Below are 24855 nucleotides of genomic sequence, written 5' to 3'. Positions count from 1 at the left end.
AATACCTAGAATAGGCAAATTCACAGAGACAGAAAGTAGAATAATGGTTTCCATGGGCAGTGGGGAAAGAGGCCTGAGGAGTTATTGCTTAACGGTTATAGAATGTATGTTTGGGATCATAGAAAATGTTTTGGAAATAGATGATGGTGATAATTGTACAACATTGCAAATGTAATGTAAATTAAATTGAGTTGTGCTCTTAAAACGGTTGAAATGGCAAATTTTGTGTTATATCTATTTAACCACAATAAAAATTTTTTTGAAAGAAGGAAGTATTTAGTATCAGGAAGCAGGGATACTTTTTCTATTTTTTTTATTTTTATTTATTTATATTTTATATATATATATATTTATTTATTTATATTTTATATATATATATATATATATTTATTTATTTATTTATATTTATTATGTTTATTACAGACGGAGGTGGGCAATGTAACAGAGCAGAGGGGACCGTTCCGGTGGGAGGGACAGGGGCAGTCAAGGGAAAGCACAGGACCTGCGCCATCTCGTCTCAGGGCAAACACTGCTCAGGCACTACAACTGACGTACTGGAAAGCAAGCCTGAGAAGACACAAAGGGGAGGCCACACAGTCAGTAAGCGCAGATGGCGATGGCTGGCTGTGTGCACCTTGCCCCACCCTCCTGTCATTTCAAGCCCGAGTCAGCGGATCCTGGATCATTGCCATAGCCTCCTAACGTGCCCCTGCCCCACCCTCTGCCCCTTCACCTCATCTTCCCTAATGCCGAGGGGAGGAGCTTCCTAAAGCAAGTCTAATCCTGCTGCCTCAGCTCACAAGCTTCCCTGCTGGTTCCCTCACTGGGAACCTGCTGCGTCCTAGGTTCAGCCAAGGCTATTCACCAGCCAATGCCAGCATGTCCCTCTGGCTTGTCTCACACCCATCCCCTGCACCAACACCAAGTTCTGTCTGGCCAGGCTGAGCTTCTCATGTTCCCTTAACAGGTGCTCTGCAAACATTGGAATGGGCTCCAGCCCACTGCCTTGGCAAACTCCTAAGTAATCTTCAAGACCCTTTGCAAATATCCTCACTACTGTCTCTACTGTGAGCTGAGAGCAGAGCAGCAAGTAGCCACACGTCGATCAGGCACACACACCCGCAGATGAACACGCCTCAAACGTGGACTTTGGCTGCCCTACCTGAGCAGGAGAGCCAGGCTGTATGCCTGTGAGCAGGAAGTACCTGGGCTTGCTCATTAGGCCCCAGACATAGCCACCATGCCTGGGAGGACCTGGGAGCTATGCCTGCTGCTTCTGCTGGGGCTGGTGCTGGGGTCTCAGGAGGCCCTTCCCCCACCCTGTGAGAGGTAGGAATGGGGAAGGCTGCTGGGGATGGGGCAGGACGGCCAGCGTTCGAAAGGATGAGATATCAAACCCTTCCGAGAGAAGGGAAGGAAAGGAAATTCGGTTTCCTTGTGTAGTAGGCTGTATGCCAGGCACTGATTTCCTATGTGGGGAAAGATGGAGCTGCCTGAGGTTGGCCTATGCATGATCCAGGAGACTGCTGGCCACAGCCCTCCCTTCTGCCCGCCCTTCAAGTTTCTCCTTGAACTGCACAGGGCTGTTCTCAGGATTGTTCTAGGAAATGTTCTGCCCAATTTCTCTAGCTTGAATGTGAGAGGGGAATAAGTGCCTGAAAAGAGCTCCTGGATTTGACCTCTGACCTCTGTGACCAAGGGCACATCAAACCTCTTTCCAGAGCCATAGTTTCCACCTCCAAATAACAGAGATAAATGATCCTGTCCTCCCTCCCGGACTCACAGGGTATCGTCTATTCTTCATTCAACATGGATTTATTGAGCTGTCACTGTGTCTCTTGGGTTGCAGCAGTGAACAAGAAAAATGAGGTCCCTGCCTCTATCGATCTTACGTAATAAGCAAGAAAAATAATCCTAGAAGCTAAATAGTGACAGAAACACTAAAATAATGTAAAATAAAGTTAGGGAGCCACTCGGGGGTGAACAGAGAGTGTTTCAGATAGGAAGGGGAGGGAAGATATCTGAGCATAATTGTGGAAGGATCCATCCCTGTGCAGACAGTCCAGGAATGAAAACTACAGTACACAGGCCCTGAGATCACTGTTCAAGGATCAGGAATAGGGTCTGTATGGTTGGGATAGAAGTAGGAATAGGCTGGGGGAGACAGGGAGCTCCGAGGAAGAGGGAACCAGGGCTTAGGCTACAGTGGTAGGAGCAGAAAGGTGAGAAGAGGTTCAGTACGGGATAAATACTGAAGGTTTCGCTGATCAGACTTGCTGATTGATTTATGGAGTATAAAGGGAAAGGACATATCTGGGATAATTCATAAGTTTTGTCCTGAGCAATTGTAATAAGAATTTCAGAGAGGCTATGTGATCTAGTGTTTTGTCAAGCATTAGGTTTGTTGTCAAAAGTATGGAAAGAAGACTGTGTCGCCAGTCCCTAAGACCACCCTCAGTTTCAGGGTTTTATCAGTACTCACCAAATGGTTATATCCATGGTTACAGTTTATTACAGTCAAAGGATAAAGACTAAAATCAGGAAAGGTAAAAGGTGCATAAGACAGAGTCTAAGAGAGAAGCAACACAAGCTTCCAGTTGTCCTCCCCCAATGGATTAATACAGATAGCACCTAATTTTTCCAGCAACAATGTGTGACAGCACACATGAAGTATGGTCAACTTGGAAACTTACCTAGGCCTTGTCATCCGGAGTTTTCGTTGGGGATCAGTTACAGAAGGAGAGAGTATCCACATGGTTGACCTTAGTTATTCAGTCTCCAAGTCTCTAAAGATCAAAGTGGTACTAGGTGGCTCTTGGCCCCCAGCATAAAAATCATTATTAACATAAAATGTCTGGCATGGCCCAAGGCCATAAGTACACAAAGAGTTATGAGGCAGAGCAAAATAGCGAACTGGAGGTGTTTGTGTGAAATCCTGAACTGGTAGCCTGCTGGTCAGAAGTGGGGGTAGCTTGGGACTCTCTGAACTTGCAGCTGGTGCCTGGATTGAGGGCACTCATATTGGGGACTGTGCTCTTGACCTGGGGGTGGTGTCTGAGCTAGCGGGTTAGTGCCAGAATTATATTGCCATATTGCAGTTGGTGTCCGAAAATGTGTGATTTACTAGGATGAGCTCGACTCACTGAAACATGTGGCTTGGGAAGAGCAAGACGAAAGGGCAAGGGATGGGGATCCTTTGCTTCCTGGATGGTCACAGGATCACCCATGGTTTGGAACAGTACTTGTGCTGCGATCAGTTACTGAAGGGGAAAATTACCAATGGAATTACAAATTATGGACGCAGCTCCTGGGATGTTGGCTCACTGGGTGCATAAGAAAATGCAAAATAATAAGAAACATTAAAAAATACAATCCCTTGATTATTGTTAACTATAACAGCAAAAATGAAAGAGAGAGGGGCCAAGCTTAGATTCTGACCAGTCTAAAGTACAGACTCTCGTCTCGGGGCCCTTGCTAACAGTGTATTGGGGAAGATCCATAGCCACTAGCCTCAGAGCCATTTCCTAAGGAAAAAGTTATTCTGAAATAACAAATAATGAAGAAAATTCCTAAGAGAATGGGATAGACAAAGGAGAGAGCCAAGGGACTCATCTAAGTAGGAAGATATCTTTGAACAGTTATTAAGAAATAAGGTGAATGAAGCAAACATTTATGGGGGCAAAACAAAGGAGGAAGAGAAAGGGGGAGAGTCAAGGGACTCATCCCAGCAGAGTGGAAACCTTTAAGCAGTTACTAAGAAATGGAATGAATAAAGCAGCTGTTGATAGGATCAAAACAATGGTCTTAATGCAGCACTCTTAGATGTTAAGTGGACCAATGCGAGCCCCTGTAGGCCTCCCAAAATGGATGGGCCCTAAATGAATGTGCTTTATTCACCCTACTTTGGAGGAATTTGGAAAACTGCAAGGCAAAGATGACAATGAGAAAACTGATTTCCAATCTGTTGGGGCAATTGTCCTGAAATTGTATCAGCATAAAGATTGATGGAAGGCTCAGGGCCCTTTGCTCTACCTCCTGCTGGGAACTCAGAGCCTTATGCACAGGAGAGGGCAAAATAGTCAGAGGGTAGAGAAGTTTCTTGGACTTTGTGACACGGGAACCCTAGCACTGTGGTACCAAAAGCCACTGTGGTACCAAAAGGGTATAGGGTATAGGAATGCGAGAGTTGATAGGATTAGGGTAAAAGTTCAGATGAAAATTGGAATGTTTAAACAGATTCTTTGTCAAGTGGTTCCTTCTCCTTCGCTTGGATGTTTTCTGAGATTGGTTGTTATGTCTAACGGGGAAGACTTTCCCTACCCAACACTGGAAAACCAAAAACTGCTGGTGAAGTCCTACAGAGTCCACAGTGGGAATGCAAGGGTTGATGGGACTACGGCAAAAGCTTGGATGAAAATTGGCATGTCTGAACAATTTTTATGTGAGGCAGTTGCATCTGTTTTTACCTGAATGTGTTCCAGGGATGGATATTGTGTCTGACTGGAAAGTGTTTCCACCATCTAGCGTTATAAAACAATAGGCATGTAAATCCACCCATCAAGCAATATTAATCAGACATTGCACATGATAACCAATAAGGTTATCCAAGTCCACACAGATTGTAAACTTCTGTGGAGCATAGTCCAGGGCTTATAGCAAAAGCCTTTGGGCACCTCCCAGCATGACTGCTGAGACTTTGGGGTAGAGAATTTCCATCTGAAAGGCAATTACTATCATGCTGTGAAACATGAATTGAAACGGCCCCTAAGACTGAATGACGTAAGATAATCTTGAAACCTGAAATACCCATACTATCTTGGGTGATACTGGAGAAATGCTCTAAGAGGTGGGCAGTGCCCAGAAAAGTTCCATCATAAAATGGAAATGGTTTCTGAAGGCACATGCTACTAGGGGAATGTACAGCAACTCAGTGTATTCAAGATCAGGTACTCTTTTCCCCTAGGACTGAGTACTTAAAACCATCTGAGGAGCAGCTGGACTCTATTGTCTCTTGGGTAGTGCCTTATCAACAACTCTCAACTGACCAACAAAGAGCTGCTTGGTTTATGGATGGCAGTTCTAAGGTGAACAGGTAACATACTGTTTGGAAGGCTACCACTCTGCTCGAAGATGATAAAACCAAGTCAGCTTGGTGGGCTGAATTACAGACTGTTTGCCACTGTATTTGGGTTTTTACATTCTCTTAGTCAGTGGTCAATGGCCTGGCCATATCATCAGGCAGAAAACTGGTTTGTATTGGCATAGAATTAACCCCTGGTTTTTCATGGAATGTAAAAGCATTTATGCAACTCTACAAGAGTATAAGGAAAGATTTATTGAAAGTCAAAAAGAGAGAGAGAGTTCTGTTTGGAACTGGCAGAAGAAGTTTTGCCAGGGCAGCCTGAGAAAGAGTTGCCGAGACAGAGGGGTAAGAGAGATCCTGGCAGAAGTTTGCCAGGGCAGAGTCTGATGGAGACAGCTGCTAAGACAGAGGGGTGAAGAGAAATACTGGCAAGGGAGCTTTTCCAGGGTAGAGCCTGATAGAGACAGCTACCCTGATGAGAAGGAGTGCTGGGGTTTTATATTTGTCCATGCAGGATGTAGGGTGCTTGTCGTCTTGCGGGGGCTGGGGGCCTGAGAGAGTGGGCTGCCATTAGAATTGTCTTCTTCTGGGAACTGTCCTGTTCCCATCAATGATGGATGTCAGCTTGCAGGGGGTTGCTGTTGCAAATGGGAACTGTTCTGTTCCCACCTATGATGGATGTAAGTTGCTTGTCAATCTGCAGGTGCAGTGCTGGCCAGGGGAGTCAGAGCCAAATAGTGAATGTTTAAGCTCTTTCCTGTCAGCCCACAAGCTCACTCCTGGTAACTCTGTGCCATCCTGCCAGCTCACAAGCATGCTCCTGTTAACACTTTACTTATCTCATCATAGTCTATAAAAACAATGCCCTTATGTGGCACAGTCGTGTGGGAATCTGAGTGGTGCATTAAAGTAGAACATATTGATGCCAGTTAGAAGAACCCCCTTCTTTGGAAGGTAACTGGAGCCAGCAAATGGGTATCCCATGTACTCATGTGAGGTGGCCACTTGGGTTCCTGAACTGAGTGGACATTTGGAGGTCGCAGCAATGCAGACATGGACTGAATATTCCACTTGTACTCTCTAAAGCACAAAATACCAATAAGAATTGTTCTGTCTGCCAAAAAGAGAGACAGACTACAGATGGCTGTGGGGCAGAGTCCCTAGGGGAAAGGACATGCATATAGCTGGCAAGCTGGACAATGCTGAAAGACCTAGAAGGATATAGATGGATCCTGAGAGGAACAGACACCTACTCTGGACTGGGCTTTGCATACCCAGTGGTAGATACAAATACTCAAAATATTATGAAAGGACCAGAACAGAAGACACTGCAACAATTTGGACAACTGAGTTATATTTCTTCAGACCAAGAGAACACACTTTAATCCGCAGAGTAATGGTTTGATAGAGAATTGGGATAAACAATTAAAACATTGGTTGTCTAAAACAGGGGGAGATATACATATGAAGGGCTGGCTTCGACACCTTCACACGTGTGTGCTCACACTCAACAGTGTCCCTACTAGATAGATTCCTCTGCTTCTCTTGAGCAATCTATTGAACAGGGGTGGAGAGGATGCTGGTACCTATAACTATACTATTCTTCCCATGGGAGGAAGATGACGGTACAGCTGTTCTTTTTTCTTTCTTCCCACAGCCCTTCAACTTTTTTTCCTACCTTGCTCCCAGGACCAAGACTGCAGCTACAAGTGCCAGAAGCAGGGATGATCCCTAAGCAAGAAATTGTAATCATACCTTTAAACCATTATGTCAGAATTCCTAAGAGGCTGATGGGGCAGGTTGTACCTACACCCCACCTGGCTAAACTGGGTGTCAGTGAAAGCAGTAGGAATTGCCCACTCGTCCTGGACTACGTAACCCTGTGCTATACGAATGGGAGAGGACTGTGGGGGAGGCATGTGCCACACTAGTATTGCTGCCTGCCATTTGAACCAGCACAGTGGTCAAACCTAATGTCTTTTGCAAAGGTGGAAAAGTTTGGATATAAATGGAAAGAAGGAGAAATGGTAGCTAGGGGGAAAGGAATGGATAAATGGATTAATGATAAATGCAATGAAGGAAATCCACTATTAAATTAATACTTTAAAAGAGTCTCGGAGGAAGAAATGATATCGCCTTTTAGCTCAGTAATAACAGATACCTGAAAAGGTGAAACTATACATTGCTGAGACCATTCCTACTTTGGAACCTGACAAGACAGAGTGGAAGCCTGCAAACCCGAGTGCCCTCGCTCTGGGAAACATTTTGGTCATATGATATGATGATGACTAATTATTAATAACTCCATGGGACTCGAGTAATGTGTGAACATCTTTTGACTACTTTTTCAGGTCACATCTACCATAGTGTGATATGGTAAAAACACTGGCATTGTTGGTTAGATTATAATATTAATGTTGATGGTCAAATGTGTTGAGAAACTGAATTAAAAGCCTCCTATCCCTACCCTACACTAGCTCTAACTGTTAGGTGTATGCATGTTGATAAAGCAACTATTACTTTATCTGTTATATAAATGCTATACCAAATGTAGATGCTTAAACAGGTGTTACTGTTATTTATTATAAGGGACCCATGGACAAAGAGCAGGGGTGGCCTGTGGTATAACAAAGAATTTGTCTGTCTTTTTATCTGGTTTCCAGGCATGTAACCTCTAAGCTCTTGGAATTCCCCAGGTGGTAAGAGTGTCTGTGGTGTTCAGGGTGGTCTCCGATAGTTTATGCTAATGAGGTGCTCTTGGTGGTGGGGAGCATCTATGAGTCATGCTAATGAGATGAGTCAGGACAGGGGCAGGCCACGCCAGAAAATCCATGTGATTAGGGATTGGGCCACCCGATATCGGCCCAACCTCCAGGGAGGAGAGCGGGGCTGGAGATTGAGTTCAATCATGTGGCCAATGATTCAATCAATGCTATCTATGTAATGAGACCCTAATAAAAGCTCTGGACATCAAAGGTCAGTGGAGATGCCTGGTTGGTGACCACATCAATGTGCCAGGAGGGTCATGCATCCTGATTCCCTGGGGAGAGAACAAAGAAGGTCTGTATTCAGGTCCCTCCCAGACCTCACCATATATGTCTTGTGAAATGAACAGAATGAGAGCAATTTCATTAGAGAATGTGCCCTTAAGCCTGTGGAATCTGCACTAACTTCGGGTGGTTACGGTCAGAATTGAATTCAGTCCACCACCCCTCTGGCCCTTGGCCTAGGCTCTCTAATAGAAAAACCATCATACTTGTCTGAGCGTTTGCATTTAGTATAGTGATTACATAATATAGCAATTATATCAGTATGACTATGCCTAACATTTGGAGGAGCCAGTGCAGATTTAAAGGGATAGATTTAAAGAAACAAGTAACCTGGCTTATAAAGCCTTTATATCCATTTTCATATTTTTGTTCTAATTTGATTACTCATTTCCCTCCTTGATCTGCCACTACTTTTAATCTTCTAATAAACTTGTGCAGAACTACTTAGCATAGAAATTAGCTAAATCCAGTTCTTCCTCAGGCCAGTCATTTTCCACTGGAATTACATTGTGACAAGGCTCTAACTCGATCTCCCAATATATTTAATCATCAAGATCAGTATTATCATATGGCTTATTTATATAAGATAGTTGAATTGTACCAATAGTACCAGTGTTATACCATGTCCTAGTATGGTTATAGTACAACTCAGTTTTATTACAGAACGAATCTGTAAGAATTACAGAGGTATTTTCTATGCGTTCCCAATGGAATCCAACCTTGCCCATATGCCAAATATTATTATGGACAGGCATCACTACAAGTGGCCATGATTTGTAATTGTTATTTACTATTTCTGGGTTCCAAGTCAGTTAGAGGCCAAACGAACTGGTACTTGGAAGCTGTTTCTGAGACTGATTTCCATTAGGGTATATCTTCTTCTGACCTAGTCTTGGAGCAAGGGCAATCATAGTGCATCCACATAAAATACAAGTGTCCCAGAGAACTGCCATAGGTTCACAGGTCCATAACACTCCCATGAGCCTCAGCAGCCAGTACGGAGGGCCGTTGCACCATCGCTGCTTTGGCTTGAATCAGCATTAAGGTAATTAAGAGATCTTGTTGTGCAGGAGTCCAAACCCTTTCCCAGTGCTGTCCCTCGCATTGTCCAGCATTGAGTGTCGCCTTGGTCTGACACACTTCACTAACGCTCCATCATCTTTCCAGGCTGACTCCCACCTCTTATTTTCCTCCTAAAAGAGAACTCCTTCTAATATGCTTATTCTAATTAATAAATATATTTCCTCTGAATGCCTTTCCTCATTAAAAGCAAATTCAGTTTGTTCCACAGTGGGTGACCTGACGCCCCCAAAGCCCTTTTCTGTCTCACGGGCCAATGTTGTTTAATCTACCATGTGTGTTGTCATTGTGGACTAAGGGTCTGACTGCAGTTAGGATACATATTTTGTATGCAGAAAAGGCAGGTCCCTCACCTAAGGTTACATTGGTGGTAGTCACACCTAGATGTATTTATTCTGAGGACGTCATAAGGCCTCCTATAGCCTTCCTTGTCTCGGGATGGGGCTGGTCCCTTAGGAGACTTTGGATATACCATGTGATACCTACTGCTTTAATTCCATACGAAACTAATATTTTTCTATTCTGTTTAATAGCTTTCTACAAAAACAAGGGTGATGTGCATTTGTGCATATAGCACAGTGACACATGGGCCATACCACTGTTCTATTTTGTCCATTAAAATAGGGGACCTTTCTAAGCATTTGATAGTCAAGGTTTATAGTTACAGGGCAAATAGTCTGCCAGCAGCTGTAAACCACACAGTCCAACGACCCAGTCTGGAGTAGCTCCCGGAAATTCCTTCGCAAGCGATATCCTTCATAGTAGGTGTAACCTGAAAACTTAGAGTAAAAAAGACATTGGTGGGGCGGGGCCGGCCCGGTGGCTCAGGTGGTTGGAGCACCGTGCTCCTAATGCCGAGGTTGCCGGTGTGATTCCCACACGGGCCAGTGAGCTGCGCCCTCTACAGCTAAGATTGTGAACAACAGCTCTCTCTGGAGCTGGGCTGGCGTGAGCAGCTGGACCTTGGAGTGGGCTGACGATGCTGCTGCTGGCTACCGTGTACTGCCACGAGCGACCAGTGGCCAGCGTGAGTGGCGGGCAGCTATCGTGAGCAGGCGGCAGCCAGCGAGAGCTGCAGTGAGCTGCTGTGAGCAGCCAACCAATGAGCAGCTGAGTGCTGCTGCGGGCTGCTGTGTGCTGCCAGGAGGGGCCGGTAGCCAGAGTGAGTGGCTGGCAGCCAGCATGAGCAGCCGACCAGAGACTAGCGACTCGACTCCCTCAGCTGGGGGGAGCGCAAGGCTCATAATACGAGCATGGGCCAGGGAGCTGTGTCCTACACAACCAGACTGAGAAACAACGGCCTGAACCGGAGTGGGGGGAGGGGAGGAGGCGGAAGAAGGGGAAAAGAAAATACAAGACATTGGCACATTCCTGGAGTTCCCTTCAGTTGTCAACAATTAGCCTAGCTCATATCCTAAGATGAAAATGCCTCTCAGAGCAGTGCCACTCAGATTTGCAAGCTTTCTTTCATTCAACTTTGTCAGGTTCCAAAGGCAGGTGTGGTCATGGCAAACCATATGGCTTCACCATTTCAGGTATCTGGTGTAATTGTGCTAAAGACAACAATAATCTCTTGCTCTGAGCCTCTCTCCAGGCACCAGTGGATTTCCCATTTTTGTTGCATACCCATTTATTCATTCCTTTACCCCCAGCTACTGTTTCTGCTTCTCCTCTCCATTTGTCATTGACTTTTACTAAACTTTTCCATCTTTGGACAAGACATTAGGTTTGGCCATTGTGCTGGTCCAAATTGCCAACAGCAATACTAATTTTGAAAGTGCATCCCCCACAGTCCCCTCCCATTCGAATAGGGTAGGGTTACATAGTCCAGGATGAGTGGGCGATTCCTACCGTTCAGCAATACAGCTGCTTTCACTGACACCCGGCTTAGATAGTTACATTTAAACCAACAAGGAATCGCAGAAATCCTGATCTACCCCCCCTGCAAAAAAAGTTACATTTTCTTGCTTAGGGATCATCCCTGCTTCTGTCACCACAGTTGCAGTCCTGGTCCTGGGACCACTGCATCAGGTAGGAAAAAAGTAAGTCAAGATGCTGTGGAAAATAATTGTGTAGTCCTACCAGCAACCTCTCCCACCCCCTCTTCCCAGATCCCCCAGAAAAACAGAGGAATCTATCCAACAGTACCCCTCTCTTGACCCCTGCCTCCATGTTGAGTGTGAGCACACACTTGTGAAGGTGTGTAAGCCAGCCTTTCATGCTTTTATCTCTCCCTATTTTAGACAACAAATATTTCAATTGTCCTTTCCAATTCTCTATCAAGCTGCCACTCTGAGGATGATATCACACATGATATGTCCATTTGACGTGATATCTCTTGGCCCAATGTTGTCCAACTATGGGTTGTCCAAGTTGGTATAGTATCTTCTGGTACAATACAGTATTTTAAGCATTTATAGTATTTTAAGCATTTTCATCTACAAGCAGCCTTTAATGTGCCTTTTAAATTCCCATAGTGATTTCCTTAGGATTATGCCCCGTACAGATATCCTTTAATAGCCCAGTTTTTCACGGCCTGGCCATTGACCACTGCCCCATGAGTCAATAAAAACTCAGACATAGGGGCTTTTATTTTTCAATCCTTCCATCACCGCAAGGGAAACAGCATGCAATTCAACCCACTGAACTGATTTGTTCTTACGTTTGCCAAAGCTTTCCATCAGTCAGAGTGCAGTAGCCTTACAAACTAGATACTGTCTGGCTACTTTGGAAGTGCCATCAGTAAACCAAGCGGCTTTTTGTTGGGCAGTAGAGAGCTGTCACAGGGCCACTTCTGGTGAATCCTTGGGTCCTTCCAAAGTCTCAGCACTGTGAGAAAAGAAGCCATCTCTCCGAAGTACATCCTTGCATTCCCCAAGTAGCATGTTCCTGTGTAAACTATTTCTGTTTTATTAAGGAACTCTTTGGGAGCACTGCCTTCTTTATCAGAATATTTCTCTGACATCACCCAAGACATTATGGGTATTTCAGGTTTCAAGAATATTTTGTTCTTCAGTCATAGAGGCTGAATTTCAATCAACACCCAATAGCAAGCTAGTAAGTATCTCCCTAGTGACATATATCATACATTGCATCTGGAAATTTTCTGGTCCAAAATCTCAGCAATTGCCACTGGGTGCAACTCACAGGTTTTTGCCATGAGCCCTTCTGATCAGGTCCGCACAGGACAACTGTACAGAGAATTGGTCCATCATATTCCATCCTATTCTATTAGGTTGGTGCAAAAATAATTGCGGTTTTTGCAATAATTTTTAACATTTTAAACCGCAATTACTTTTGCACCAACAGAATAACATCACCAATTAAAGTGGCAATCTCCTTTTGTCCACCAGGTATGCGATACTGTTTCAAATTAACAACTAATGTGGGCTCAGGCAATTGCTTAGGTCCTTTAATGGACAAGGACCTTCCTCGTTCCCTCAGCCTTGTATGTCACCACCACCCACAAACCCCTACCACGCATGTGCACACGCACACACCCATGGGCACACACACATACAGCCCTTGCCCAGTACAGGGAACATGCCCCAGACTCTAGCCTTTCTTCTCCCCTAATAGTGTGGTCTGATCTGCTCCCCTCCTCAACTCTCTCGGCAGCCAGATTTACTGCCATGGGGAGCTCCTGCACCAAGTTCAGATGGCCAAGCTCTTCCAGGACGACAAGCAGTTCGTGGACATGCCAATGTCCTCAGCTCCAGGTGAGGCACTTGGGGGCCCCACCTTCTCCTGAACCTTCCACCAAAGATGGCAGGGGCAAGACCAGGCCTCTGACGAGGGAGGGGCTCATGGGGTTCCATTGATCCCTCCCTGCTGCCTGTTCCTCAGAACAAGTCCTATAGCGCTTCAAGGAGCTAGCCAACGCCCACAACCACAGCATCCCCCAGCAGCAGCTTCAGGAGTTCCTCAAAGAACATTTCCAGGCCATGGGGCAGGAACTGCAGCCCTGGACCCCTGAAGACTGGAAAGACAGGTACAAGCCTGGACAGGGGACAGGGGAGGGCCCTTCAAATGGGCTGACTCCCCGAACCCTGTGGGCCCGGTGTTCTTCCAGCCCCCGATTCCTACAGAAGATCTCGGACATCAAGCTGCGAGCCTGGGCAGGGCAGCTGCACCAGCTCTGGAAGAAACTGGGAAAGAAGGTATCAGGAACCCGGGCCGTCCCCAGGCCTGAAAAGAGGAATGGACTTACTAGGAGAGGGATACAGCTTGGGGATCGGGACGAATTTCCTGAACACAAAGCCCCCACCTCCTGGGTCCTTGAACAGAAGCTCTCTAAAAACAATTTCTGAATGGGAGAAGGGCAACATCTGCTTCTAACTCCTCACCTCCTCCCTGAAGCCCTCCCAGCCTCTCCCCAGGCAAACCTAGTCTGTCCTGCCACCTCCAGCCTGCCCAATCTTCCTCAACACCACGTGGTAATTGCTCACTCTCCTCCGAGCTCCTCAGGCCAGGACTCTGCTCAGGAATGATCACTGCTACTGCTGATGGTGGCCCAGCCCTGTGAGCAGCACAGTCCTTTCATGGCACTTTCTCTCCTGTTGTCTGAGGCTCAGAGAGCGCAGCGGTTTGTCCAAGCCTGCACGGCACCTGTCCTCCCACCCGGCCTCCCCAGGCCCTGGCACCCACAGGCTCCTTGGCTAGTGTGGGCTGCTTCCCCCGCCAGCCCCCACACCAACAAACCCAAGCCCCATTCCATTACTCCCCTCAACACCTCTCTCCCACTAAAACCACACTCACTCATACAGAACTAGCAGGAAAGGAACAGAGCAAATACCTGTCACGGACACGCGGCCAGCCCCCCTCTGATCCCACCTTGCTCTCTCTCGGCCACGTTCACCCACATCTGCCTCACTGGGGAAAGGATGGGCCAGAGAACGGGGGGCCCTGTGTCCCTGGGCCTGGCTTGCTGGTGGCAGCAGAGATTTGGAAGGCCAGGGGAGCCGGAAAAAATGGGCCCCTACCAGGGTCCTAGTAGTGGCGGCTGCTTGGTGTGGGGTCGGGGCTCCCACACACCGTCGCACTCAGTGGGGACTGCAGAGGCCCGCACGTGGGGGTGAGCAGGCCGGATTCCCAGAGGCCCAGGCCTTGATCAGCCCGCAGTGCTGCGCAGTAGCAGAGCAGAACCCAAGCCTGGGCTGCCTGGCTCCAGAGCCTGCAGCTGCCAGGGCCCCCACTGTGTGGGGAAGTGGGGGTCGAGGCTCCCGGTGCCCTCTCTCCTGACTGTAGGTGAAGCCAGACGTCCTCCGCCACCCTGAGCGGTTCTCTCTGATCTACTCACAACACCCGTTCATTGTGCCCGGCGGACGCTTTCTCGAGTTCTACTACTGGTGAGTAACCAGGGGCTTCAGGGATGGGAGCAGTGGGGAGCCCAGGGCCAGCGAGGGCCTGAGCATGGTGTGGCACCCTGTGGCCTGAGTGTGCAGGGCAGAGGGCGGTGCAGGGAGCCCTGAGCAGGATGCCTGAGCTGTCCCTTTCCCCAGGGACTCCTACTGGGTGATGGAGGGTCTGCTCCTCTCTGAGATGCCGGAGACGGTGAAGGGCATGGTGCAGAACTTCCTGGACCTGGTGCAAACGTAAGAGGGGGCTGGGCACCTCCAGGCCGCGAGGAGGAGAAGCAGCTGCCATGGGCTCGGAGGTGGATCGCCTTGGCTCTGGCGGCTGGGCAGGGGCATGTTAGCAGGTTTCCTTCTCGGCAGCTATGGACACGTCCCCAACGGGGCCCGCGTGTACTACCTGCAGCGCAGCCAGCCCCCACTCCTCACCCTCATGATGGACCGCTATGTGACTCACACCAACGACACATCCTTCCTACGGTGGGGACCCCCCTCCCTGTGCTTCCCTGCAGGCCCCCCACACCTGAGACCTCCCAGGGTGGAACTGGGGAGGTGTGCCCGGGCTGAGGTGGTGCCTGGCTCCACCCCAGGGACAATATTGGGACCCTAGCCTTGGAATTGGACTTCTGGACTGAGAACAGGAACATCTCTGTGAGCTTGGGGGAAAAGAGCTACGTCCTGAATCGCTATTATGTCCCTTATGGGGGACCCAGGTGAGGAACCTCCTGACCAGCATTTGAGTGTCACCAGGCCCCTGGGCAGGAGGGTAAGTGACTTAGCCCCACCTCTCTGATGGTGAGACTGATAGCCCTGGAGAATCCAGGGCTGTTGTCTCCAAGAGCAGCCCAGGCCCCGTCCGTTTGGGCACAGCCCTCACGGAGCCTCCCAGGCCCAAGCTGTCCGCTCTCCTCTTGCCAGGCCAGAGTCCTACAGCAAAGATGCAGAGCTGGCAGACACCTTGCCTGAAGGTGAGCAGCAAGAGGGTGAGGGGGTCTAGGTGGGGCTGTGTGCCTGCAGCTGTGTCAGGCCCTGGTCCACTGGCTGCCGCTGCCTTGCCCTCACAGGGGACCGGGAGTCTCTATGGGCTGAGCTCAAGACTGGGGCCGAGTCTGGTTGGGATTTTTCTTCCCGCTGGCTCGTTGGAAGCCCAAACCCCAACTTGCTGAGCAGCATCCGAACCAGCAAATTCGTGCCTGTTGACCTCAATGCCTTCCTGTGCCAGGCAGAGGAGCTGATGAGCAAATTCTACACCAGCTTGGGTGAGCAGGCCAGTGGGAGGGGAGGAACGAGGGTGCTTGTCCAGCAAGGTCCCTGCCTCAGCCTTGACAATAGAGCTGCAAGTAGGACCTGGGGTGAAGGGCCTCCAGCTTCCCAACCTGCTCAATACCTCACCCCTAGTGTAGCCAGGGCAGGAATACAAATGGAGCCCACTTTTATTTTCACTTCCCCTCTTTTTCTTACTGGGAGGGCCTTCTAGGTACTGTGAGAGGACACCCTAGTCCACACATCCAAACTCCTTCTGTTCCCTCTCCCCAGACAGCTGTCCTTTGACTCCCTCACAGCTAGGGAATCCAACACGGCCAATGCCTTCCCAAGGATGGACCCAGGGAACAGGACAGTGCAGGTCCCGAGAGCCAGCCGTACAGTACCATGCTCAGGGAATTCCAGGTCCTAGAGCCCTAAAATGTGGTGGGCTCTAAGTGGGCATGTCCTCTTGGTGCTCAGGACTTCTTAGTCCTTGGGGAGGACAACAGGAAGAGGCCAAAGTTCACAGGGCCCTAAAGGCAATGTTGCCCCAGGGAATGAAATTCAAGCCACGAAGTACAGAAACTTGAGGGAACAGCGCTTGGCCGCCCTGGAGGCCATCCTATGGGATGAGAAGAAAGGTGCCTGGTTTGACTATGACCTTGAAAATGGAAAGAAGAACCAAGAGTTTTACCCATCGAACCTCGCTCCTCTCTGGGCTGGCTGCTTCTCTGACCCAGGTGTCGTGGACAAGGCTCTGAAATACCTGGAGGTAAGGGGGCAGCTGGCAGGCTGGTATACTAGGCGCAGGACCACCTGTTCTCTCCCTGACTGAGCAGTGACTTCTGGTAAGTGACAGCCTCTTCCTCCTGCTTCCAACCCCAAGTCTTAGCCTAAGTCCCAAGGCAGCCACCAGGGGGAAGCTGTGAGCCAAGAAGAGAAGACCAGGAAAGGGACATCTGGCTTTAGGAGGGCCCAGCCTTCTGGCTCCCTGCCCAGCCCCCACCCACAGTCACAGTCATGTCTGGAACCTTCCAGGACAGCAAGATCCTGACCTACCAGTATGGGATCCCGACCTCTCTCTGGAAGACAGGCCAGCAGTGGGACTTCCCCAATGCTTGGGCCCCCCTGCAGGACTTGGTCATCAGAGGTAGGAGGCAGGGATGGGCATATCCAGGGCCTTATCCTGTGGGTGTAGAGGGTCGGCCTCCCTAGCACTAGGGAGGTGTGAACAAAGGATGTGGGGGCCTGTCTCTGACTCCTCTGCTCCCTCGGCCTCCCGCTCAGCGAACATTTACGTCCACTCCCACCCGTCGGGGGAATCGGCCGTCCTCCCCCTCCAAACCTACACCCTGGATTAGAGCAGGTTGGCCTGTGGCTCCCGAAAGGAGGTCTTAGGGCCCTCTCTCCCCCCTTGAAGAGAGTTAGGCTTGGGCCTCTGGCCCCCGAGATGGCTCTGGAGATTCAGTGTCCTGCCTCGGGGCGGGGTCCAGGGCTGGCCAAGTCCCCTTCACCCAGGACCCAGGAAGTGGCTTTCCAGCTGGCGCAGAATTGGATCCGAACCAATTTTGATGTCTACTCCCAAAAGTCAGCCATGTACGAGAAGGTGAGCTGGCCCTGAGCCCGTCCCACCAGTCTTCCTCCCCATGGTGACATGGAATTGTCAGGCTTTGCAAAGTCCAGGCCCAGGGACAGTGGCGGCACCCAGTGGCTATTCTTGGGCACTGCAGACCAGAGCAGCTTCTCCCAAAGGGGCTATTTCTGGCTTCCCCTAGAGGGCTGGGGTGCGTGGGCTGGGGGTAGTACTGACCTTAGAGTTTGCCCTCTTGTCCCCAGTATGACATCAGCAACGGTGGACAGCCGGGTGGTGGAGGGGAGTATGAAGTTCAGGTGAGTGGGCCAACAACCTAGAGGGAACTATGGGCCTCTGCTCTCCCAGCTGACCATGACCTCCCCTCTCTAGGCTGTAGATCCACAGGGAGGAGCCTGACTGGTGCTCCTTGGTACTCCTGAGACTAGGCAGGGCCAGAGGCTCTGGGTAGAGATCCATACCCCCTACAGGGACCTTTCCCAAAGGTCTTGCCCCCACTGGTCATGCCTCTCTCCAGGAGGGGTTTGGCTGGACCAATGGAGTGGTCCTGATGCTCTTGGACCGCTATGGTGACCGGCTGAGCTCAGGGACCCAGACAGCTTTCCTGGAGCCCCACTGCCTCGCAGCTGCCCTGTTCCTTAGCCTCCTGTTCAGCTTCCTGCCACAGTGATGGGCCTCAGTGCCCCGTCTGCCTTCAGTTCCTCCTCTGGCTCCAGCTGCTGCCTCATTAAACTTGTGCATGAGTCCCTACCTTCTTCTGTCTCTTCATCCTCCATCTCTGGAGACCCCATGCCCTCCTATGCCCCCAGCTAGTCCTCGGTCATAGTGGAGTGGGGACAGAGTAGGGACATGGAGGTCATAGGTTGGGCCCAGGGTAGAATAAGGTGGAAATCCTGCTCTGTGGGGAAGACCTAGCAGCCCTGCTACCCCAGGGACTCCAGCCCAGTGCCCCACACAACTTGGTTTCCCAAACACATACTCCAAATGCTTTATTGTTCTGTTGAGATGCTTACAAATACTGAAATTACCCAGTCTGAGCCCAGCAACCATGGCCCAGTGCTAGAAAGGGGGGCAGAGAGGTGGGCGCAGTGTTAAGGCATGAAGGGCTAAGGCCAGACAGCTGGAAGCCTGGTCCTCTGCTCTCCAGTTTCATGACCCCTCTGAGGCTGATGGGAGGGTAGCAGACCTCAGGGTCTTCCCCCTCTGATGCGTCCTCTCCTGGTCAGGTTCCCTCTACCCTTGTCAGAAACTCATCCCTATACAGCACCCCTAGGGTGGCCCTTCTAGCATTGTCTCCCATCTGCGTCACTCCTCTTCTGGATCTAGATACCCAGTTTCATCCCTTGGGGCTCTAAGCAAGGCACGAGTGGAAGAGAGAGGCCTGGCCCAGGCAGGGGGCGGGGATGGCAGGCTGTACATCAGGGCCTGGAGACAGGCTGGGGGCGAGGAGGTGTTCAGTACCTTCCCCCAGCCTGAGGTGTCCAAGCACCTGAGCTGGAGAGATGGTGGCACGTACCCTCAGATGGGCCCACAGCTTCCGCAGTGGGCGGAGCCATGGAGCCACAGCAATTAGTATGTAACCATGGCAGTGAAGCAGTTAATATGGTGATCACCGTGATGCATCTGCAAAAAGAGGATGGGGCTGCGACCTCAAGGACGGCACCTGAGGTCTCGAGCCCTTGAGCAAAGTAAGAAAATATATAAACAAGAACAATGGCGTAGAGCAGGCTTTGAGAAGTACACTGCCTGAGCTGTTACCCCACTCTGCATGTGGCTCTGCTCAGCCCCCAAACGCCTGCAAAGAGGGCTGAGGCAAGAGAGGATCTTTGGCAGATTATGGTACCATAATTTATCCTTTACAAAAGAGAACACAGGCTGGGGAGGGCAGGACCCTGAAGGGTTATTGCAAGTTCTAGACTCCCAGGAGGCACCAAAGCCCCCTCCCTACCTTTGATGTCCTGGCTGGCTTGTTAGGGGGCCCAGCTCAGAATATCCCAGGACGGGCTCTTTACACAATGTTACAAAAGCCTCAGGCGCACTCTGCCCTCCCAGGGCCTCTAGGAGCACCCCAGTGAGGTCGGGAGCCCAGGGTGTGACTCTGTCTTGAGGGACAAGCAGAGCAGCAGGTAGTCAGGCATGGGTCCTGGGGCCGGCCCTAGGGTCCAGGAAGCCCACCCCAGTCAGTTCATGAACTGAGTGTAGCCCTCAGCCCCTGTTACAATGACATCCATCCAGATGCGCATGGCCTCTGCAGATGGGGCCACCATGTAGTACAGCCGGTCATGGGTCTTCACACAGAAGGTGAGGGCTGGGTTCGGGCTCTGTGGAGTGAGAGAGGAGAGTCTAAGACCGGGCTCACCCCTAGCGCCCAAAAGCATTCTCCTAAACCGCCTCTGCTCTTTCTCTTTCCTGTCTCCAGGACAACCTGGAGCTCAGGGCTGAGTCCTAACTAGGCTGGAAGTCTAGTGCCCACAGGTCAAGTGGGCCCCAAGCTGAGATGCTCCCCCCCTCACACAGGGGCAGTCCTGGAACCCTGGCAGGTCATATCCCCACCTGGCAGGTGGGGGCACTGTTCCTTGGCACCCCCAGGCACAAAAGTCATTATCAAAAGAATCAGACACAAAGGGCTATTCCAGTGAGGACCAGAAGTTCTCCTCTCTGCAGAAGAGGGGCAGATGGAAAAGGCTACAAGCGATATGCTGAACCCCAAGACCCCAGAGGAGCAGAGATCAGGGTGGGGTGGGCTGAGGCTTGAGTGCACTGCAATGAGACAGATGAGCAACCTCAAACATCTCCTGTTTTTCAATCCTCTCTACCAAATCCAGTTTCCAAGGGCCCTCTACTCCCCTTTTAACCATACCTTCTTCATTGCCCACCCCCGTTGGGAGACATCCTGCTGTCATCTCAGAAGAGGGAGGCAAGCAAGCCAAATTAAACCCACAGGGTCTTCCTGCTCTCTGCAACCCACCTTCAATTCCTCCCTCAGGCCTGGGGAAGGGAGGGGTTTTAGGGGAGAATAAAGGGTCAGGGTGTAGTAGGGTATGGAGACGTTAATATGTGGTAGTTCTGGTTACTATATATGGGGAGGGGTACCTCAGTCACCATAGTGAAGCTGAAAAACCTCTTCTGGGAAGGGGAGAAGGAAAGAGGAAGAGAATGTTTACAAAGAGAACAAGGGATGGGTGTGAGCCTCTGAAAAGGGCAGCCCGGAGCCTTGGCTCCCAGAGCCCACCCACTCTCCATGCTGTCCCTTCTGCGCTCCTCACCTTGGCTGCACTACGAAGGTGGTCATAGTATACCTCCTCGATGGCCTGGAAATAGATGATCCCCTTCAATTTCGTCTCATGCTTGTCTGCAAAGAAAGTAAGGGCCAGGCTGAGGAGGCCTGTCATACTTGAGATCATGCTGTGTTGACATGGAGCTTCTCTGTCTGGGAAATAGAGTGATTCCCAGGATTCCAGAACAGAACCCAACATGGAGCCCTGAAGATACGTTCAGTGCTCAGGTCATTGAGAATTACAGAGAATGTAAATTAGAACTCCACTGAGAGACCGCTTCTCACCTATCGGAACGGCAAAGTATACAAAAACATACAGCACACTTTTGGCAAGTCTGTAGAGAAACAGGAAGTCTAATAAATGGCGGGTGGGAGTATACACTGGTAAGCCTTTATGGAAGATTAGGCCATATCTACCCAAATTAGAAAGCTGTTGGCCCTTTGAGCCAATGATTACACTTAGGAAAACCTACCTTACACATGTACAAAATAACAAATCTACAAGATCATTCACTGCAGCAGTATCTGTGGTCACAAAAGACTGGAAAACGCATGTACCCATCAAGTGGAGACTGGCTGATAAATTATAATGAGCTACATGATGGAATACTAGACAGCTGTTATCAGATGAGCAGAAATATCTGATATGAATCTGTATCAGAAATAACTCTATAAAACATCTGATATAAATCTTTATTCAGAAATAAATCTGGGCCGGCCCGGTGGCTCAGGCGGTTAGAGCTCCATGCTCCTAACTCCGAAGGCTGCCGGTTCGATTCCCACATGGGCCAGTGGGCTCTCAAAAAAATAAAAAAATAAAAAATAAAAAAAATAAATAAATAAAATAAAAGAAAGAAATCTATAAAATATATCCAGATATAAATATCTAGATACAGATGTATTTGATATAGAAAGATCTCTTAGATACATTAGCAGGAAAAAAAGAATATATTATATGGTACCTGTTGTGTAAGAAAAGGGGTAAGAAGAGGATCAAATATATGGTGATGGAAGGAGCACTGACTCTGGGTGGTGAACACACAATGGGATTTATAGATGATGTAATACAGAATTGTACACCTAAAATCTATGTAACTTTACTAACAATTGTCACCCCAATAAACTTTAATTTAAAAAGGGGGGGTAAGAATACATGTTTGCATTTGTTTATATTCCCCTAAAGAAACTCTAGAAGGATACACAAGAGTCTAATAAAAGTGGTTACCTACAGTGAGTGGGGCATAATTCTCAATTTAAACCTTTTTATGTTTTGATTTTTGAACTATATGAATGCATTTACCTATTCAACTCTAGTATTAAAAAATGGAAGGAAGCAGGGGTGGCAGGAAGGAGGTGGGCAATGTAACAGAGCAGAGGTGACCGTTCCGGTGGGAGGGACAGGGGCAGTCAAGGGAAAGCACAGGACCTGCGCCATCTCGTCTCAGGGCAAACACTGCTCAGGCACTACAACTGACGTACTGGAAAGCAAGCCTGAGAAGACACAAAGGGGAGGCCACACAGTCAGTAAGCGCAGAGGGCGATGGCTGGCTGTGTGCACCTTGCCCCACCCTCCTGTCATTTCAAGCCCGAGTCAGGGGGTCCTGGATCATTGCCATAGCCTCCTAACGTGCCCCTGCCCCACCCTCTGCCCCTTCGCCTCATCTTCCCTAATGCCGAGGGGAGGAGCTTCCTAAAGCAAGTCTAATCCTGCTGCCTCAGCTCACAAGCTTCCCTGCTGGTTCCCTCACTGGGAACCTGCTGCGTCCTAGGTTCAGCCAAGGCTATTCACCAGCCAATGCCAGCATGTCCCTCTGGCCTTGTCTCACACCCATCCCCTCACCAACACCAAGTTCTGTCTGGCCAGGCTGAGCTTCTCATGTTCCCTTAACAGGTGCTCTGCAAACATTGGAATGGGCTCCAGCCCACTGCCTTGGCAAACTCCTAAGTAATCTTCAAGACCCTTTGCAAATGTCACCACGATGGTGCATGGCTGTGCTCTCTGCTCCCACAGTATGCATGTTCTTCTGTACAGGAATTTGTGCTGAATCTGAACCCTCCTTTAAATCCATAGATCTACCTCCTCCAACACCAACAAGTACGTACCTAGCACACACTAGGTGCTCAGTCGATGCTGAGGAAATTAATCCCAGGCCCTGGGATCCAGGGAAGAGTCAGAGACCCTTCTCTTAGGAACTTACAGTCTAGTGGGGAAGAAAGCGTTTATCAGCTGTGTGACGTGGGGGTCCAAGAGAGCAACTGTGCACCACTGGCTGTTACGATTCAGGTGAGAGAACATACTGAAAGTGCGCCGCAGTGTCTGGCACATTACATGCGGCATCTGCCATCACGTCACCACGCCACTGGGCTGATGTCGCGCGGCAGACAGGCCCTGTATCACGCAGGACTTACTCAGCAGAGGGCAGGGACTGTTCTCAGTGAGGTGGGGCCAGGAAACGTTCCACAGAGGTGATAGCTCATCTGGACCCTGTTGGGGGGTCCAAATTGAGGGGTTCCATTGAGTAAGTGGAAGGAGGGTCCAGGCAAAGACAGGGAGAATGGCAAGTTCAAGGCAGGAGTGGGCAAAGCGCACTGATCCAGGGCCCTGATCCCACCACCGACCCATCACTTGTACCCCCTCTCCCAGGACATCTGGCTGGTTCGAGCCCCCCTGGTCCTACCGTGGCCTGTGCCACTAATCAAGGCAGGGCCCGTGCCAGCCACCTCAGGCTCCTCTGCACCTGGCCTGGCTGCTGGGACATCTTGGGTGCTCAGCAAATGTGTGCTGAACGAATGAAAGAAGGAAAGAAGGAAAGAGGGATGGAGGAGGGAGCGCCCCAGGAGTACACGCAGGGCAGGCCAACGCCATGCTAGAGCAATACTCTTGGGAGAGGCTGCTTATTACAAGCTAGGTTTGTGATCTCTGGCTTTGCCTGAGGATGTATTTTTTGTCTTTACTTGTGTTTTTAAGTTTTAACTAAATTCATGTATGTTGGGGCAGGAAATATATCCACGTGGTACAAAAGGGTCTACAGTGAAAAAAGTCTTTCCTAGCCCCCTTCCTTGCCTGGCTTTCTTTCCTGGGAGAACCAGTGTTCCTGGTTTCTTGAAAAGCTTCCAGAAATATTCCAGGCTTAATGCATATTGGCTAGTATTCTCATCTTTGTGGTGGTTGCGTTAGTATCCTTTCCTGCAGCCAGAAAGTCTTGCTTGAGCGGGGAGGGGAGGGGAGGTGGGGGAGGAACTGGCCTTCAGTGCAGCCTGCTCTCTGTGGTACGGCCATTGCTCAGTCCTCCGGCCACACCAGGCGGAAACTGCTCCTGGTTGTTCACCCTCCCTCCCTCCCCGGCAGGTGTGGACATTGAAGCAGAGGGAGGTCTCTTTTCACGGTCTTCAATTCTTTTTTCTCACTTCTATGCAGATGGGGGTTCTGCAAACCTGCCCTTCCCACTTCCCCTCCTGCTTGTCCTTATTCCCATTTTTGAAAGGAATGGCAGCTTCCAAGATCTCCCCCTCGCCCCCAAGCAGGGCCATTAAACCAGGGGAAACAGAGGGAGACTGGGTGGAACTTCACAGGGCCATCCAACACTTCATCCAACACTTCCATCCCCTGGCCAGGCCATCCCTCCAGCCCCTGTTCTCTCACCTCTCTTCCTTCACTGGAAACAGTAACACTCTCCTGCCTCTGCTTCCTTACTACCCATCTATCCTTGCTCTCGTGCAGTCTGGCTTACGCCTATGTACACAGCAGAAATCTTTCTCTTAACAAGCTCCAATCTCTGAATCGAATGGCCTTTGGGTCCACATTAATCTTGGCCTTTCTGTAGCATTCAGCTGATGACATCCCCTGCTTGTAAATGTCTGCTCCTTTGTTTGGCTTCCTTCCCTGTTTCTATCCATTTGAACCTGGTCTCCTTTTGTTTCATAGATATTAAGGAAGGTCACGTATGCCAGCACCTGGCATGTGGCTTCCTGCCTCCCACCCCTTCTCCCTTTGCTGGTCCCTCCTGTTCCTCCTCCGTCCCAGGGTGAGCCCTCTCTCTGCCTCTTCTATTTGCCCAGGTTCAGTCTTAGCTCTGCCTCTTAACTGCTGTGAGACCTCGAGCAATTTAATTAACCTCTCTGAGCCTTATTTTCCTCATCTGTAAAATGGGTATTAAAACAGTGCTTCCTTCACA

The 24855-nt window shown here is 49.6% G+C and overlaps 2 protein-coding genes across 37 annotated transcripts in view; one reads left to right on the top strand and one right to left on the bottom strand.

Annotated features, from left to right (window-relative positions):
• Nucleotides 1-1240: 1240 nt before the first annotated feature.
• Nucleotides 1241-18073, top strand: TREH (trehalase; the record flags this gene model as incomplete). Its single annotated transcript, XM_081062819.1, is given in 16 exon segments — nucleotides 1241-1329; nucleotides 12832-12932; nucleotides 13060-13070; nucleotides 13074-13204; nucleotides 13286-13373; nucleotides 14461-14561; nucleotides 14715-14807; nucleotides 14931-15047; nucleotides 15158-15280; nucleotides 15486-15535; nucleotides 15632-15826; nucleotides 16367-16584; nucleotides 16851-16962; nucleotides 17306-17418; nucleotides 17649-17702; nucleotides 17921-18073. Coding segments are annotated over 16 exon segments (1749 nt in total).
• Nucleotides 18074-18369: 296 nt separating this feature from the next.
• Nucleotides 18370-24855, bottom strand: part of PHLDB1 (pleckstrin homology like domain family B member 1) — a 46332-nt gene continuing 39846 nt past the window's right edge. For 20 of the 36 annotated variants that reach the window (XM_081065040.1, XM_081065019.1, XM_081065030.1 and 17 more), the window contains 3 exons: nucleotides 20670-20755; nucleotides 20497-20529; nucleotides 18381-19724 (listed from right to left, as the gene is read on the bottom strand). In XM_081065040.1, coding sequence (XP_080921166.1) covers nucleotides 19584-19724; nucleotides 20497-20529; nucleotides 20670-20755 — 260 coding nt within the window. In that variant the 3' untranslated portion in view covers nucleotides 18381-19583. Of the gene's footprint in view, nucleotides 19725-20496; nucleotides 20530-20669; nucleotides 20756-24855 lie in introns of all 36 variants that reach the window. The other 16 variants (XM_081065035.1, XM_081065043.1, XM_081065012.1 and 13 more) reach the window with 1 other exon arrangement.

This window comes from Rhinolophus hipposideros (assembly GCF_964194185.1).
Source record: "Rhinolophus hipposideros genome assembly, chromosome: 10".
NCBI classification, from domain to species: Eukaryota; Metazoa; Chordata; class Mammalia; order Chiroptera; family Rhinolophidae; genus Rhinolophus; species Rhinolophus hipposideros.
This window is presented reverse-complemented; position numbering and strand designations above follow the sequence as displayed.